General features: G+C 40.7%; 1 protein-coding gene across 4 annotated transcripts in view; it reads right to left on the bottom strand.

The window, feature by feature from the left end:
• Window positions 1-378: 378 nt before the first annotated feature.
• The window catches only part of VTI1A (vesicle transport through interaction with t-SNAREs 1A), a 267,477-nt gene continuing 254,950 nt past the window's right edge, over window positions 379-12,905 (bottom strand). For all 4 annotated transcript variants that reach the window (XM_059851969.1, XM_059851967.1, XM_059851970.1 and 1 more), the window contains one exon: window positions 379-11,712. Coding sequence is in view for 2 of the 4 variants with exons in the window: in XM_059851967.1 (XP_059707950.1) it covers window positions 11,619-11,712 (94 nt within the window). In the remaining 2 variants the exon portion in view is untranslated. The remainder of the gene's footprint in view (window positions 11,713-12,905) is intronic.

The following is a 12,905-nucleotide window of genomic DNA, read 5'->3' as shown; positions in this document are numbered from 1 at the left end:
TTTGTGCGAGCGCACGCGCCTGGTGCGGAACCGCGGCCGGCGGAGTTTGGGCGTGAGGATTATTGATAATTCGCAGCAGCACACATAATTGATATGGAAAGGGAGTATCATCCTCATTCAGAAACAATTAACTTCCCCCTCCAACACAGCAGTTCAAAGAAGGCTCAGCCTTTTAAATATGAATGAGCAGAATTTCAAAATGTGCAACTATTAGCGATTACAATGTACACATGGAGTAGGATTTTTTTTTTTTTTTTTATATTCTTGTGGCTACCAAATTTAAGTGTGACGTGGATGCAGATCTCCAGGAGCCCAAGTCGTGCATGGACTCCAATCACTTAGAAGTGGGAAGGGGAAAATGAGAGATTCACACTGCTCTTGGATTTTATTATTTTATTTGAGCCACAGCCTGATACAACCCAAAAGTCCATTTAATTCCTGGTTCAAGACAGACAACCGAGACTTTATAGAACATACAGGAATTAGCAGAAAACACTCATTCCTAATGGACACCCAAAAGGAAAATCTTTCCCCAAAGCTCAACAACACTGAGGAATTCAACAGACCCTTCTGCAGCAGCCTGATGAAGATTTGTACATTGTTAATTTGATTGCAGAAGGTGCATGTTAAATAGAAAAGAACTGAGTTTGTCACTGTCATCTGAATCCATTCAGTCAGTGCAACAAAGGTATATTTAACTAAAATATGAAACAGACTTGCTAACATCGCATTATTTTCTCAGGCTTACAAAGTTAAAAAAAAAATTAAACTGAATATAAATGACTTTGAGCATTTTTTATGACACCCACAGCCTAAGTGATCCAGATAATGTAATCTAACCATCATTAGAAACCATGAAATTACAATTCCTCTGGGATGGATATTTATCTCTCTGTTACATACAGAAAGGCGATTAATTAGTAGCTCTTTCAGTGTTTAACATTACTGTGTATGGAGGCTGATTAAAATCTAACTATAGAACAGCTATGATAGCTAACACGTAATCTGGGGAAAGTTTAGCTGGGGCACAAAGAAGCACCTTAAAAAGGAAACCTAAAAAAATGCGCTCTTAGAAGTAGGTAGCTTCAAAGCCAAAACACAGACTTCCTTCTAATTTCTATTACACACAGCAATCATGACAATTACTGAGATTTCAAACCTCAATATTCAAAACAACGAAACCCACATCAAATATTTTTGCAAAGTGGTACAATTCACAGAATACCTTTTTTTTTTTTTTTTTTTTGAGAAAAGTGTACAGAACACAGTCAGGAAGGGAAGCACATTGTCTTGAATGTCTTATTCTGAAATTTAAATGGGAGGGTTTGCCAGGGTGTGTCTGTGTATGTCCTGTATGGACAGCACAGCCTGCACACACTGTGTGGGCTAAATTCATATTTCTGGTGTAATTTCACTGGCTCGTGTGGAATGCACCAAAGATGTGTCAATGTGTGTGTGCAGGCAGTTTCCTCCAGGATCTCACGGGGGAAAAGAGGACATGGATAATTTCACTTTGGAAGGAATAAACAAAGGCAACTTCAGCAGGTTTGCTTCCCAGAGCATTCCTTTTGTGAATAAAAATACTGGAGGAATTTCACGCAAGGGTGGCTGAAAAATCCCAATTCACTAGTTGTTATTTTGAAAATAATTTCTTACTTTGGTGTCACTGTATCTAGGATGGAAACTAAGAGGTTTGGTTGAGAAGAGGGAAGAAGCTTTAAAAGCAAATGTGAACAGCTCAGCAAAAACTCCAAGGTAACCCCTGTTATATTTAATTTTTTGAAACTACTAGCTAAGACCACAAGTCAGTATTGGACATAGGTTGTATTTTAGTGACAACACACAGAAAGAAAGAGGAAGTACCTTTAAAATGTAGTGTAAAGAAAAGACACTTTACCACCCCCACAGCCCCCCATTTCAGGTCCCAAAGAACTGAGCCACTGATTCCTAATCCTCTCCATTGCATCAAGTATTGTGTAGATGCTGCTCTCTTCTGGCTGCCTACACAAATTTTAATATGTAAAATGTTAATAAAAAGTGAAATAAAAGGTTGTGAACAATCAAAGATGGCTTCAAAGTGCTGAGGGCAATGGAGGCACCTCTGAGGCCTTGTTGAGGAGAGGTGACCTATAACCAGTCACCTCATAGTTCTGATCCTACACCACGTGGGCCACGACCTCCTTCAAAATTTCCCTCCTGTCTTCCTGAAGACCTCACTCAGGATGACCCATGCTCATATTTGGAGGCAAGGGGAAGGCACACACTTATTTTTCAGGAGAAAATTATGATGAAGATGGGTAGAACTGTCTACTGTGGGCAAACCATGCAGGGCAAGGGGTACAGCTGTGATGCTGTGGGGTGTGTGTGTTTGGCCATGTCACACCTCATGGCAACCTGAATATCAACAGCTCAGTTTTGTATTCTTACAAAAAACAAGGACAGCTGAAACCCAGTGAAAAGGTTAAAAAAAAAGAAAAAGAAAAACATAAAAAACCAAGCTGCCAAACCAAGTGTATCAGGGGTCACACCATCCCTCCAGAGAGAGCAGAGGAGGAAAAAGATTCCTTTGAATAGATTGGAGGTAGGAAATAAAGGGTCACCATGACATCCCATTGCTCCTCTGTGTGACACAACAGAGTAGAACATTACTGGGGAATAAGACAATCCCAAGATGGTTGACTTCTTCCTACCCTCTAGTTCCACACTATAGACATGTCCCTGTCAGGCACCTCTGACCACCATCTCTGCAGATTTCCTCAAGCAGATCTTCTGCCTCAGTCCTATGCTTTAGAGGAGGTACCACACCCTGCTCCATCCATCTCATGTGCCCACGTGGTAACATCACATAACCATTGTCTGCCTGAGAAAGAACGAGCTGCTCTGAGGGCAGGTGACACCTGTGGGTAGTGTGAGTTCAGACTGTCCAACAGAACCCAAGTCACCAGTCCAAGCTGCAGAACAGCTCAGGCACTGTGTGAAAGCCAAAACATCTCATCCTAGAGACAGAGGAAATAACCAACACTGATCTAACCCCACACTAATTCACTGTCCTCCTTAAAACATTAAAATTGCCTTTAGCTCAAGTGGTATTCGGCTATGTCCTACATTCCTGGAGCCCTGCTGACCACGCAGCCAGGACACATGGCTGGGGCTGAAGCCTTATGAAGGTGAGAGATGCTGTCCCTGTGACAGACCAGCTGCTTGTGGTGGCAGGGGACGTGCACTCTGTGCCACGTGTTTGTGTGGCACTGGTTTGCTCCTGTGGTGAGAAGGAGAGGAAGTGCAGTCCTCACAGCATCCGCGGGACTCGCAGGGATATCTGTTACAATTCATTAAGTAGTGCTCTAAGAAGTTACAATAATAACATTTCAACACAGTTTCCAGAGGGAGTCTCAGAAACTACAGGAAAAGCTGACAAGTTTCAATCCATTTATCAAAGCACTCCAAGACAGATGAAACAGCAGAGCTGCTTAGTGAGGAATGTCTCTCTTTCTGGGTGTCCAGAGCATTTCAGTAAATAAAAAGCTCTTTAAAAATAAGTCAATACAATGGAATCCCTTTTGCCTTTTGCCAGCGCTTGTATTACACTTGCACCCAAATGACCCTCCTACCTATAATACTGCAGCATTTACATACACATCAAATGGGTGCTTTTCACTTACATAATACATTTAATCCAGGGATTACAGAGCACATTATATATTAAACATTACACTGCCTCGTGAGGTAGGTTAGCATTAATGAAATTGTGGTGGGTAAACTGAGGCACAGGCCAGCTTTATTACTTGCCTGTGGTCCAGAGGCAATCAGCAGAAAAGTCATTAAGATGCTGTTCAAACAGCAGAGACACATATGCACCAACTTGAATGGGTAAAATAGACTGATCCACGTGTTCTAAAGCAACTTCAGCTGCTCATCTGGAGACATTCAGGTCTTGATTTTCTGAGGGCAGGAGAACAAAAGGCAAATAGGAAATGTCAAAAAGAACAGAAAGCATATGTTTGTTGTTAGAAATATATTTTTTTGTATGCCAAACTGTTTACACAAAACAAGAGGCATCCAAGACTGAAGGACACTTCAGATGCTGATCTCTAATAATTTGATTTTCTGAGTAAAGATTTTTCTAGACCTGCAACAGGGGTTTTGTTAGGTTTTGTTCAATAATGTTGGTTTATATTTAGCTTTCGTATAGCAGAGGAAAAAAAAAAAATCTTTGGTTAAGGTCTTTGAGCCAAGCATCTAGGATGAAATTTTCAAAAGCACTCAACAGTGGCTTTTGAAAATAGAATTAGGCTAGTTGCTGAGACAAGCTTTGAAAGCCACCCCCTACCTCCTTTAGCGTTTTAACTGAGAGCTGATTTCCTCAGCGATGGTACTGTTCCCTGTTTTAGCCTCCCCATCTCATGGCCTTCCCCAGTATTGCTGAGGCAAGTTGGATTTAACGCCAGGAAAGCAGGCAGGAGACAGGAAAGGAGGGAGCCTGTGGTCACGACCTCCCCAGCAGGTCTGCTGCCCCAGAGTGCTGTAGCTGGACACAGGGATGCTCCCTGGGTGGCTCCCACTTGCCAGCCAGCCTTTGTTCTCTTTGTGGGAGCCCTGGCTAATAGAGGTGTACACCCTTTGCCTGATGGGTAGGTGAGGCTATAATTACCTCGGTAATAAGGTCTGATTCTTCCCTGCTCTGCACCTCCTCAGCTGGCCAGGAATACTTGTCTAAAGTGGGTGCAAAATGCTACTAGATCAGAAAGATGACATTTTACATCAATGGAAATGACCAGGTGTAAGGAACAAAGGCCTACAATAACAATGCTCTCAACTCTGTTGTCCTTTAATTAAGTAGTTCCTCCAGCAATGACACTAATGAGGCCTTGTTTCCTCAGGGTTGGATTCTCTAGTATCTGAATGGGATGTGAGCTTTTCCTGGGGAGAGAGGCATTTATAAATTCTTCCTCCTAGGTAGTGTCCAATTTGGGTGGATGTCACGCAGCAGCCTCTCTTGGTGAGGAAGCCAGTGAGGACATCTCTCCTCTTGGCTGATGATTTCCTGAAACCGAAAGAAATTTTTGAGAGCTCTGCTCTCCTATTACATTTGGCTGAGTTTGGTCAAAGGCTCCAACTTGGCAGGGGATAGTGAGAGAAATTCATCAAATGAGACAGAGCAAAGACATAAGCCTGCTTCTTCTAGGAAGAGAAGATTAAATATTATTTTTTATTTAAAAGCAAGTTTTCTAGTGGTGTGGTAAACTCACAGGGTATTATTTGCTTCCTTGGAAAGCATGCCTGGCTGCAACTCCTGCAAGCAGTATCAACAAAAGAAGTATGTACAGACAAATACATGCAGGCAGGACATGCAGCTCAGGCAACAAGCAGTGTTACTTAGCTGGCTACAGAAGAGAGCTGGAAAGTTCATTAAATCCACAGAAGCAATGATCATGTTCACTGGGGACAGAGCTGACCAGAGAAGGTCATGGGTCTGTACGGAGAAAGCAACTGAACAAAGAAGCAGCAGTAGAAGGTTTTCTTTGGGTTTGGTCCAGGAGAGCAGTCACAACATGGCAGCCAGCAGGATGCGTGCACCATAACGCTGGCAATGCAGGCTTGGCAGCCTGCTCCAGACCTCTCTGGCCACAGGACAGCAGGGACAGCCCCTTTCCTGTACAGAGTTTAATGGCTCAGAACCACTTAAGGTCCTTGAAAATGTGTAAAACTTCCACTTTCCAACACTGCTTTCTGGCAGGACAGACATCCAGGGAATGCCTTCACTTTGCATGCTCCTGGACATCCCATCAATGAACAGGCACCAGCCTTGTGAGAAACCTGACACTGCCTTGCAGAGTCCACACCCTTCATTGGTTATGCCACCATCACCACCCGGTATCTCTTCTTGTGATAAAGCCAAAACAACAAGGGAATACCCAGGCTGCACTGCCATAACTCCAGGATAAATCTGGAGCAGTTCCCCAAAACACCAGAGTGCCTGTGTGGTGGAGAGATACTGGCTGTGGGTGACACAACTCCTCACACTTAGCCTACCCCACAGAATAAGCAACATTTGTAGGTTATCTACAGCTTTTTTGCCAAATTATTGTTGCCTGGAGAAAAGCAGACTATTCTCAAATCTACCCTGGGATGCCTCTCCATCTGCAGACACCATTTTACTTATACTTGTGCACAACAGTCTCCCAGGCAGGTTTTCCAGCCAGGAGAGGTAATCACATCTGTGTGTTAGTAGGAGACAGAGATGCACAGAGCAAGGGCTGGGAACTCCCCCTCTCTGTGTCTGTCTCTGTTGAACTTTTCTAGTGTGAGATGGAGACAGAAGCAACAGATCCCAACAGTACCAACCTGTTACAGCCATACCTTCAGGAAAAGTCCAAGGAACTACCAGTGGACCTTCCTGAGCAACAGATCAATACAGAGCTTCATATCAGCTGCGCCGTTATTCACGCCAAAGGCAGTTGTTTGGATGAAGGGATGAAGAGTGCACAAGTTCACTGGTTCTCAGCGTATGAGCTCTTCCTCCCCCACCCCGTAGACGCCTTCATTATTTATGTGTGACAAATAAAAGACAGCAGTGGAAGATGCCAAAGTGTTTCTCAATGTGCACCTCTGTTTCCCGAGCAGGCCGGGACTGTGCACCCAGGCCAGGCTGTGGGCATGGTGAGGAGCTGGTGTGCCACTGCTTAACATGCACGAAAACCCACTGCCAGGCAGTAGCTGATGAAATATTCACCTGCTACATGCCTCTTTCCTCATGTGACTCCAGAAGTGACAAATTATCCCAAGGAAGTGCGAGGGAGCATCGTGGACTTGGATGGATTTGCTCTGCAGCATCCTGTGATACGTCATCACACCTCGCTCGCCATTTCTGCCATCATCCCTGCACAGGGTCCCACCGAATGCAAACTGCATTCAGATGTATTGAATAAGAAAAGATCAAAGACTGACTATTATAAAGCAAAGGGAGCCTAACACATACCCTGCCTTTGACTGGTTTTTTTTTACCATCTTAAAATTCTCCTGAAGCTTCTCCTTCCGTAAGAGGATTATTTACAACCAACAACTGCAACTACACAGAGAAAATATACTTAGAGATAAATACTTTTTGTCCTATAAAAAGTAACAGTTAAAAATATCTGTTTCAAAACAAAATCTTCCCATGGTTTCATATAAAAACCAAAAATATGTCAAAACACATGCTGTCCCCTCCAAACAAAAAAAAAAAAGCCTGAACCCACATCCTCCTTGAGTTTATCATAAGCTGTCAAGTCGCTAGGAACAGAACTGTGTAAGACATTGCCACAGCTAACAACTTTACTGGGGATCCACATGTAGCTCTTTCCCCCCTACAAAAGTCCTACCAGATTTTGAAATGTGAGTGGTGCAGTTCAAAACAAAAAAAGAAAGGGACGTGGATTTTTTTTTTTATTTGGGATGTGTGCAAAAGTTGTTCATTTATGTATTAAAAAAAAAAAGAAAAAAGAGTGGATATAAATATTTATGACTGGAAATTTCATTATTTAAAATTATTCTATAAATTTGCTAGTAACTCAAAGATGAATGCCTGCTGTACAGTTTGCAAATTAAGTACCATTATTTTTCTCTTCTGCACTTGAATATTACTCACAGCTAAAGTCATTTAAAGGGGTTAACATCAGCCTTAATTAAATATTAAAGTGTGCCTGTACCTGCTGCTATTGTTGCCCTTAGAATAAGATATAACCTATTTTTGACAAGTTTTCATCTTTCTCTGTGGAAGACGCTACATGAAACCAAATCAGTGGCAAAGAGGAGGGTAATGAATAATCTATTTCATATTCCAGCAGTACCCAGAGCTCTGAGTGGAAAAATATTCAGTCAGATGATAGTATGAGGCTGCTGAGGTACCACATGACGCAGCTAATGTTTAAATAATAATAATAATAATAATAAAAAAGCGATAAACAAATCATTAGCCCTTAACAGTTGTTTAATGCAATTTGTTAATGAACGTAATGGTGGGGACTAATAATGAAAGAAAATAAAAACGTCTAAACAGGCGCCAAGTTGCCAGTGATGCTCAATTATTTCCTTGTCAAGTTTTTATGATTTAATGAGCTCCTCTGGGACTGACGGCTGTCAGTCAGTCGTGACTTTTTGACACCATTACAACTTCAAATACAGCAGCAGGCAGGCTGTTTTCCTCGGATTTGAAATACTGAAATGATCTGACAGGTTTAAAGAAAAGATGTGCAAAAAAAAAAAAAGGAGAGAGAGAGAGCGAGAGAGAGAAAGAGAGAGAGACACAGTTGCTTTTTCTTTCCTTTTCTTTTCTTTTTTTTTTTTTTTTCTTCTATGGGGCAGACAATCTCTGGATGCTGTTTGGTAATGAAAACCCAATCACAGAGGTCATTATCTGATGAGGTTTTCTTGGAACTGGCAGGGTTTTTTTTTCTTTATTTCTTTACTTAATGATAACCCTCGATGGGTTTGCCCCGCATGGGATGGTCAGAGCCGCACAATTTTGTTCACCATTAATTTCAGCCTTTGAAGCTCAGAGCTCTGAAGCAGCAGCAAAGAAAACCCCCCACCAAGCTGGCTCCAAAATAAGACAATCCAGCCTGCCTTAAACAGAATAGCAAATGGCCTCCCATCCCAGAGATGAGAACTGACGTCAGTCAAGCTACATTTTCTGATATTTCCCCAAAACGTATAGCATTTAAAACCCTTTAAAACTTAAGAGTCTTTAATTAAATTGCTTTTGATTTTGTATCAGTGCAGAATTAGTTTATTTATTCTGTGATCCCAGCTGTTTAGCAGGGATGGATTTCGCACACAGCACCACGCGTGCGTTTTTTAATTTGTCGTTTCTCCACAAAGGCTGGCAACATTAGAAACACTTTGCTCTTTGAGGTTTACATTTGTAAGCACTTGGATTCATTCACAGACGTGCTGTAAATGTGACCAAACTAGTTCAGGGGAAGCCTAGACCTGGGGGTGTCACACTACCTGTGGGTGGTTGGGGCTGTGCTCTCAGTTGTAGTCACTCAATCCCCTCCAAAACGTGTGGATTTGGTGAATCTCACCTGCACACTTCTCAGGCCAAATGACCAGGGGTGAGAGAGTAGTAATAATGTGTTTTGAACATGTAATGTCCACCTGAGCACTATTTTACATGTGGGGAGTGCACGAGGATGCAAAGCAGGCACAGAAGAGTTATTAACAGGTTAGCATGAGAAACATAGCGATGACGGGCTCATCAAAAGTGAAGATGAAGGCTTTGCGTGGCAGTCTCTCTCTCTCCCTCATTCCTGTCTGAGTGGATGTATCTGATGTGACACTATGCCCTAGATTTATACTGGGATAAGGAAAACTAGCTTCCTTTCAGCTTTTTGCTGATTCCAGCAGGTGGCTAGATAGAGGGCAAAACCTAGTCATAGGTCACTGTTAAGATCAGTAGTCATGAATCAATTCCCATGATAGTTAAATTATTGAGGCAATGCAGAGAATGTCTAGGCAACAGACGGAGCTTAAGATTTCCTTCTTGACAGTTTTCTGCTTTACAAAATATGCATCTCCTAATTTGCCGAGCTGAGGATAAATATCTGTAATGCTGCCAGGCTTCCTCCTAATTTGTCTGAACTCAGCTCTGTGCCATCACTCGAAGCTAATGGCCAGAGCTCTGCTTACACAACCCAAAGGCTCAGTTTGAGTGTGTGTTGTGCCTGAAGGCTGGAAGCTGAACACCCAAATCTTTCTGTGTCTGAGAGCCACGTGGTAAATGCCACACGCCTGGCAAGGACGAAATCAGAGAATGTCCCAGGAGGCGGCTGGGGGGTCCCATGACCTTGTGACAGTGCAGGGCCATCAAGGTGAGGAGCTGAACATGACTGTGCTGCACAGAGCAACACCTCCCAAAACCTGGGTCTGGGCTACCCAGGAACTTTTGTTCCAGCACCATCCTGCTGCCAGGGACATGAGCTGGTAGAGAAACCCAGCACATAAACCACTTCTAAACTTTGTTTGTGAGCTGCATGTAACACTCAGACAGCAGAGCTGACCCTACATGCTTGCATTTGTTTCAATGAGTAGCATTTTTCCTGTAGATCCTTTTATTTTACATTTATCACCCTCTTTCTATGTCTTAGCTGTGGCATCAGTACCACATCCTTTTAACTGAGTTATTTGTTTCTGTGTGGAGAAAACAATGACATTTAGGGCCAAAATCAGCTTTCAAGGACAGCACAGCAAATCAGTAGAGTCCATAGGGATGCCAAAACCCCAAAAATACTAAGGCACACATGAAAATTCAGGGCTCAGCTCCTGCCTAATGTGGGGAGAATTTAAAAGTCACCAGATTTTTGTTTCTTTGAACATCTCTCAGGAACATTTCATGGCTTAAGTTAAAGGGCTTAATATTCCTCTTCATTTGCAATATTTGTAAGGGATTGCAAATAAGGAATTTAAAAGTTGTTATAAAAATATGAACTTTATCACATCAGCAGTGATAGACCCTTGTTGGAGTTGCAAACTTAAATATAAGCCAAATGACCTCAACCCGTCTAAAGGAGAAGCACAGCCAGTAGGAAAAGAGAAACAGCTCATTTACACACAGGTAGATGAAACTATGATATATTATATCAGCTAAAAGCATATATAAATTAACATTTTTACAGTTTCTGTTTAAAAAGGGGAATATCACATCAGAATTTAATGCACTCAAAATACTCCATCATGCAGTCTCAACATAGTCAGGCCAGTATTAAAAATCTAGATTGTTTAATGCACTATAATCACACATTTGTTGCTGAACTATTACTTAAGATCTCTTTTCAATCAGCAACAAATAGATAAGTATCTTTAAATATCTTCATTAAGGGCCTAGTGTGTAATGCTTATCAGTACATATATCAACACTGGAAAATTTAAAAGAGATTCAACAGATGGGCTGTAGCCATAACTACATTTCAGGTAAGTGATGTGTTTTCATGATCTTGATGAAAGTGGAATTGCTTTGAATAAGCAGAAAAGAAAGCCTAACTTTAAATAAAAAATTTTTAAATTGAGTTTTGGATTAACATCATCTATTAAACACCATCCTAAGGTTGCTCTCTTTTTAAAACTAGCTACTGCTCTTAACCAGGTTACATCTACTACGATAATGTTTGATTGGGAGTTAGTCACAAGAGACAGGTTCACTTTCTACATCATTTGGTCTTTGCTTTACTTATATTTTAAATCACAGGTCAGATACTGCTTGATATTCATACACCCTGCACAGCACAAGAAAAGTGCAAAGACCCCTCTTCCCTCATGAAACTCTGGCAACTCACAGGCTAATTGTCTGTGGGTGAATTCAACACATATTAAGTCTTTTTACACCAGAACAAGCCCTCACTCCAACAAATATTAAGATCCTGAAAACACTCAAATAAGGACAAATATGTAAGAAAAAAATAGCCCCACATGCCATCAACTATGCCATCAATAATACAAAATATTTTACACCACTTGCACCTGAGTTGAAGACTGGAAAAGAGAGGGAGACTCTGTCAGTGCAAGAGAATGATTCATGTGACCACTTTGTCTTAATTACTCAGAACAAGCAGTTTGTTGCTGTTTAGTGAAGAACAAAGATATCAGCGTCCCCTGACAGAAAAATAAATAGCCATCATGGTGGTGAAGATGATGATGACTGCCAGCACAACGATCAAAATCCGGTTTTGGATGATCCTGGAAAAAAGCAGAGGAGACCAAAAAATTGCAGTGAATAAAACAAAATAAATCAAACCGGCAGAATACAGATAAAAAATATAAAATGAGGTGTACAAAAAAACTGGAGAAAAGACATATGCCCACAAATTCAGTATTCCCTCTACCATTTTGTGTATCTTGATTATTTTTTCTTCTCCCAATTTCCAGTGCTTCCAATCGTATCTTCATGCAGCTATTAAATCCAACTTTTGTATTCAAGAAAGAAGTAGAATTTTCTGAATTATGCATACATTTATATACCTATTAGAATAAATTAAATATATTATGTCCCAATTTATTAACCTTCTAGTAACAAATGAAAAAAATAGTGTTCGGTCAATGCAATCCAAGCAGGGTGGTCTATAATAGCAAATATCATTATATTTTTTAAAACCATTCTGAAATCTTCAGTAGTTTTAATCTGAAAAGAAACAATTTATTAATTTTCAAGGGATTTTACTATTAAGGAACAAGATTTCAAGGAAACACATGTCAATGAGATACTCACTTGTACTAAAATACCAAGGGAAAAGTACAAAAGATAGTTTTGAAGAAAAGGATGATATAAAGAAGCAAGTGTCAAACTGTGAAGCTTATGTTGTAAAAGCATCTCTTGTCTCTGTAGCATACCTTTACTTATGGTAATAGGCAATGTTACATTTCTATGCAGTATAAAAAAAATGAAGATTAGTGAAAATAAAAAATGCCAGAAGTAGAAAGTCCTAATATTTTTCCATTATTTGTTGGGAGAAATTCCTGCTTCTAAAATCAGTCATCACATCACTTCAGATTCTTCCTAAAATTAATAGGTCAATTAAAATTACTAAATCAAGAAACAGTAGAATTTGAGGCATTTTACAGGAGGATTTTGGATTGTAAGAATTGACTGTTTGTTATTACATTTTCACAGAGAAGGAAGAAAATTTTCACAGGCTATTCATAAATAGGGAGCAAAACACACTTGTACATGAAGCTTATAATCAGAATTGGAGAGGTATAACAAAAAAAATCCCAACAACCAAGTGCAATAAAAGCACCCCGAGTTATATATTTTTTTCTCATGCTTCTGCAAAACAAAACAAAACAAAACAAAGTTTTGTTTGCAATAACCAAACAATGGTAAGAAGAGGTAAAACTGTGTTATATGAGACATCAGACCTAGTACAACTTGA

This window comes from Haemorhous mexicanus, chromosome 7, assembly GCF_027477595.1.
Source record: "Haemorhous mexicanus isolate bHaeMex1 chromosome 7, bHaeMex1.pri, whole genome shotgun sequence".
Taxonomy (NCBI): Eukaryota; Metazoa; Chordata; class Aves; order Passeriformes; family Fringillidae; genus Haemorhous; species Haemorhous mexicanus.
This window is presented reverse-complemented; position numbering and strand designations above follow the sequence as displayed.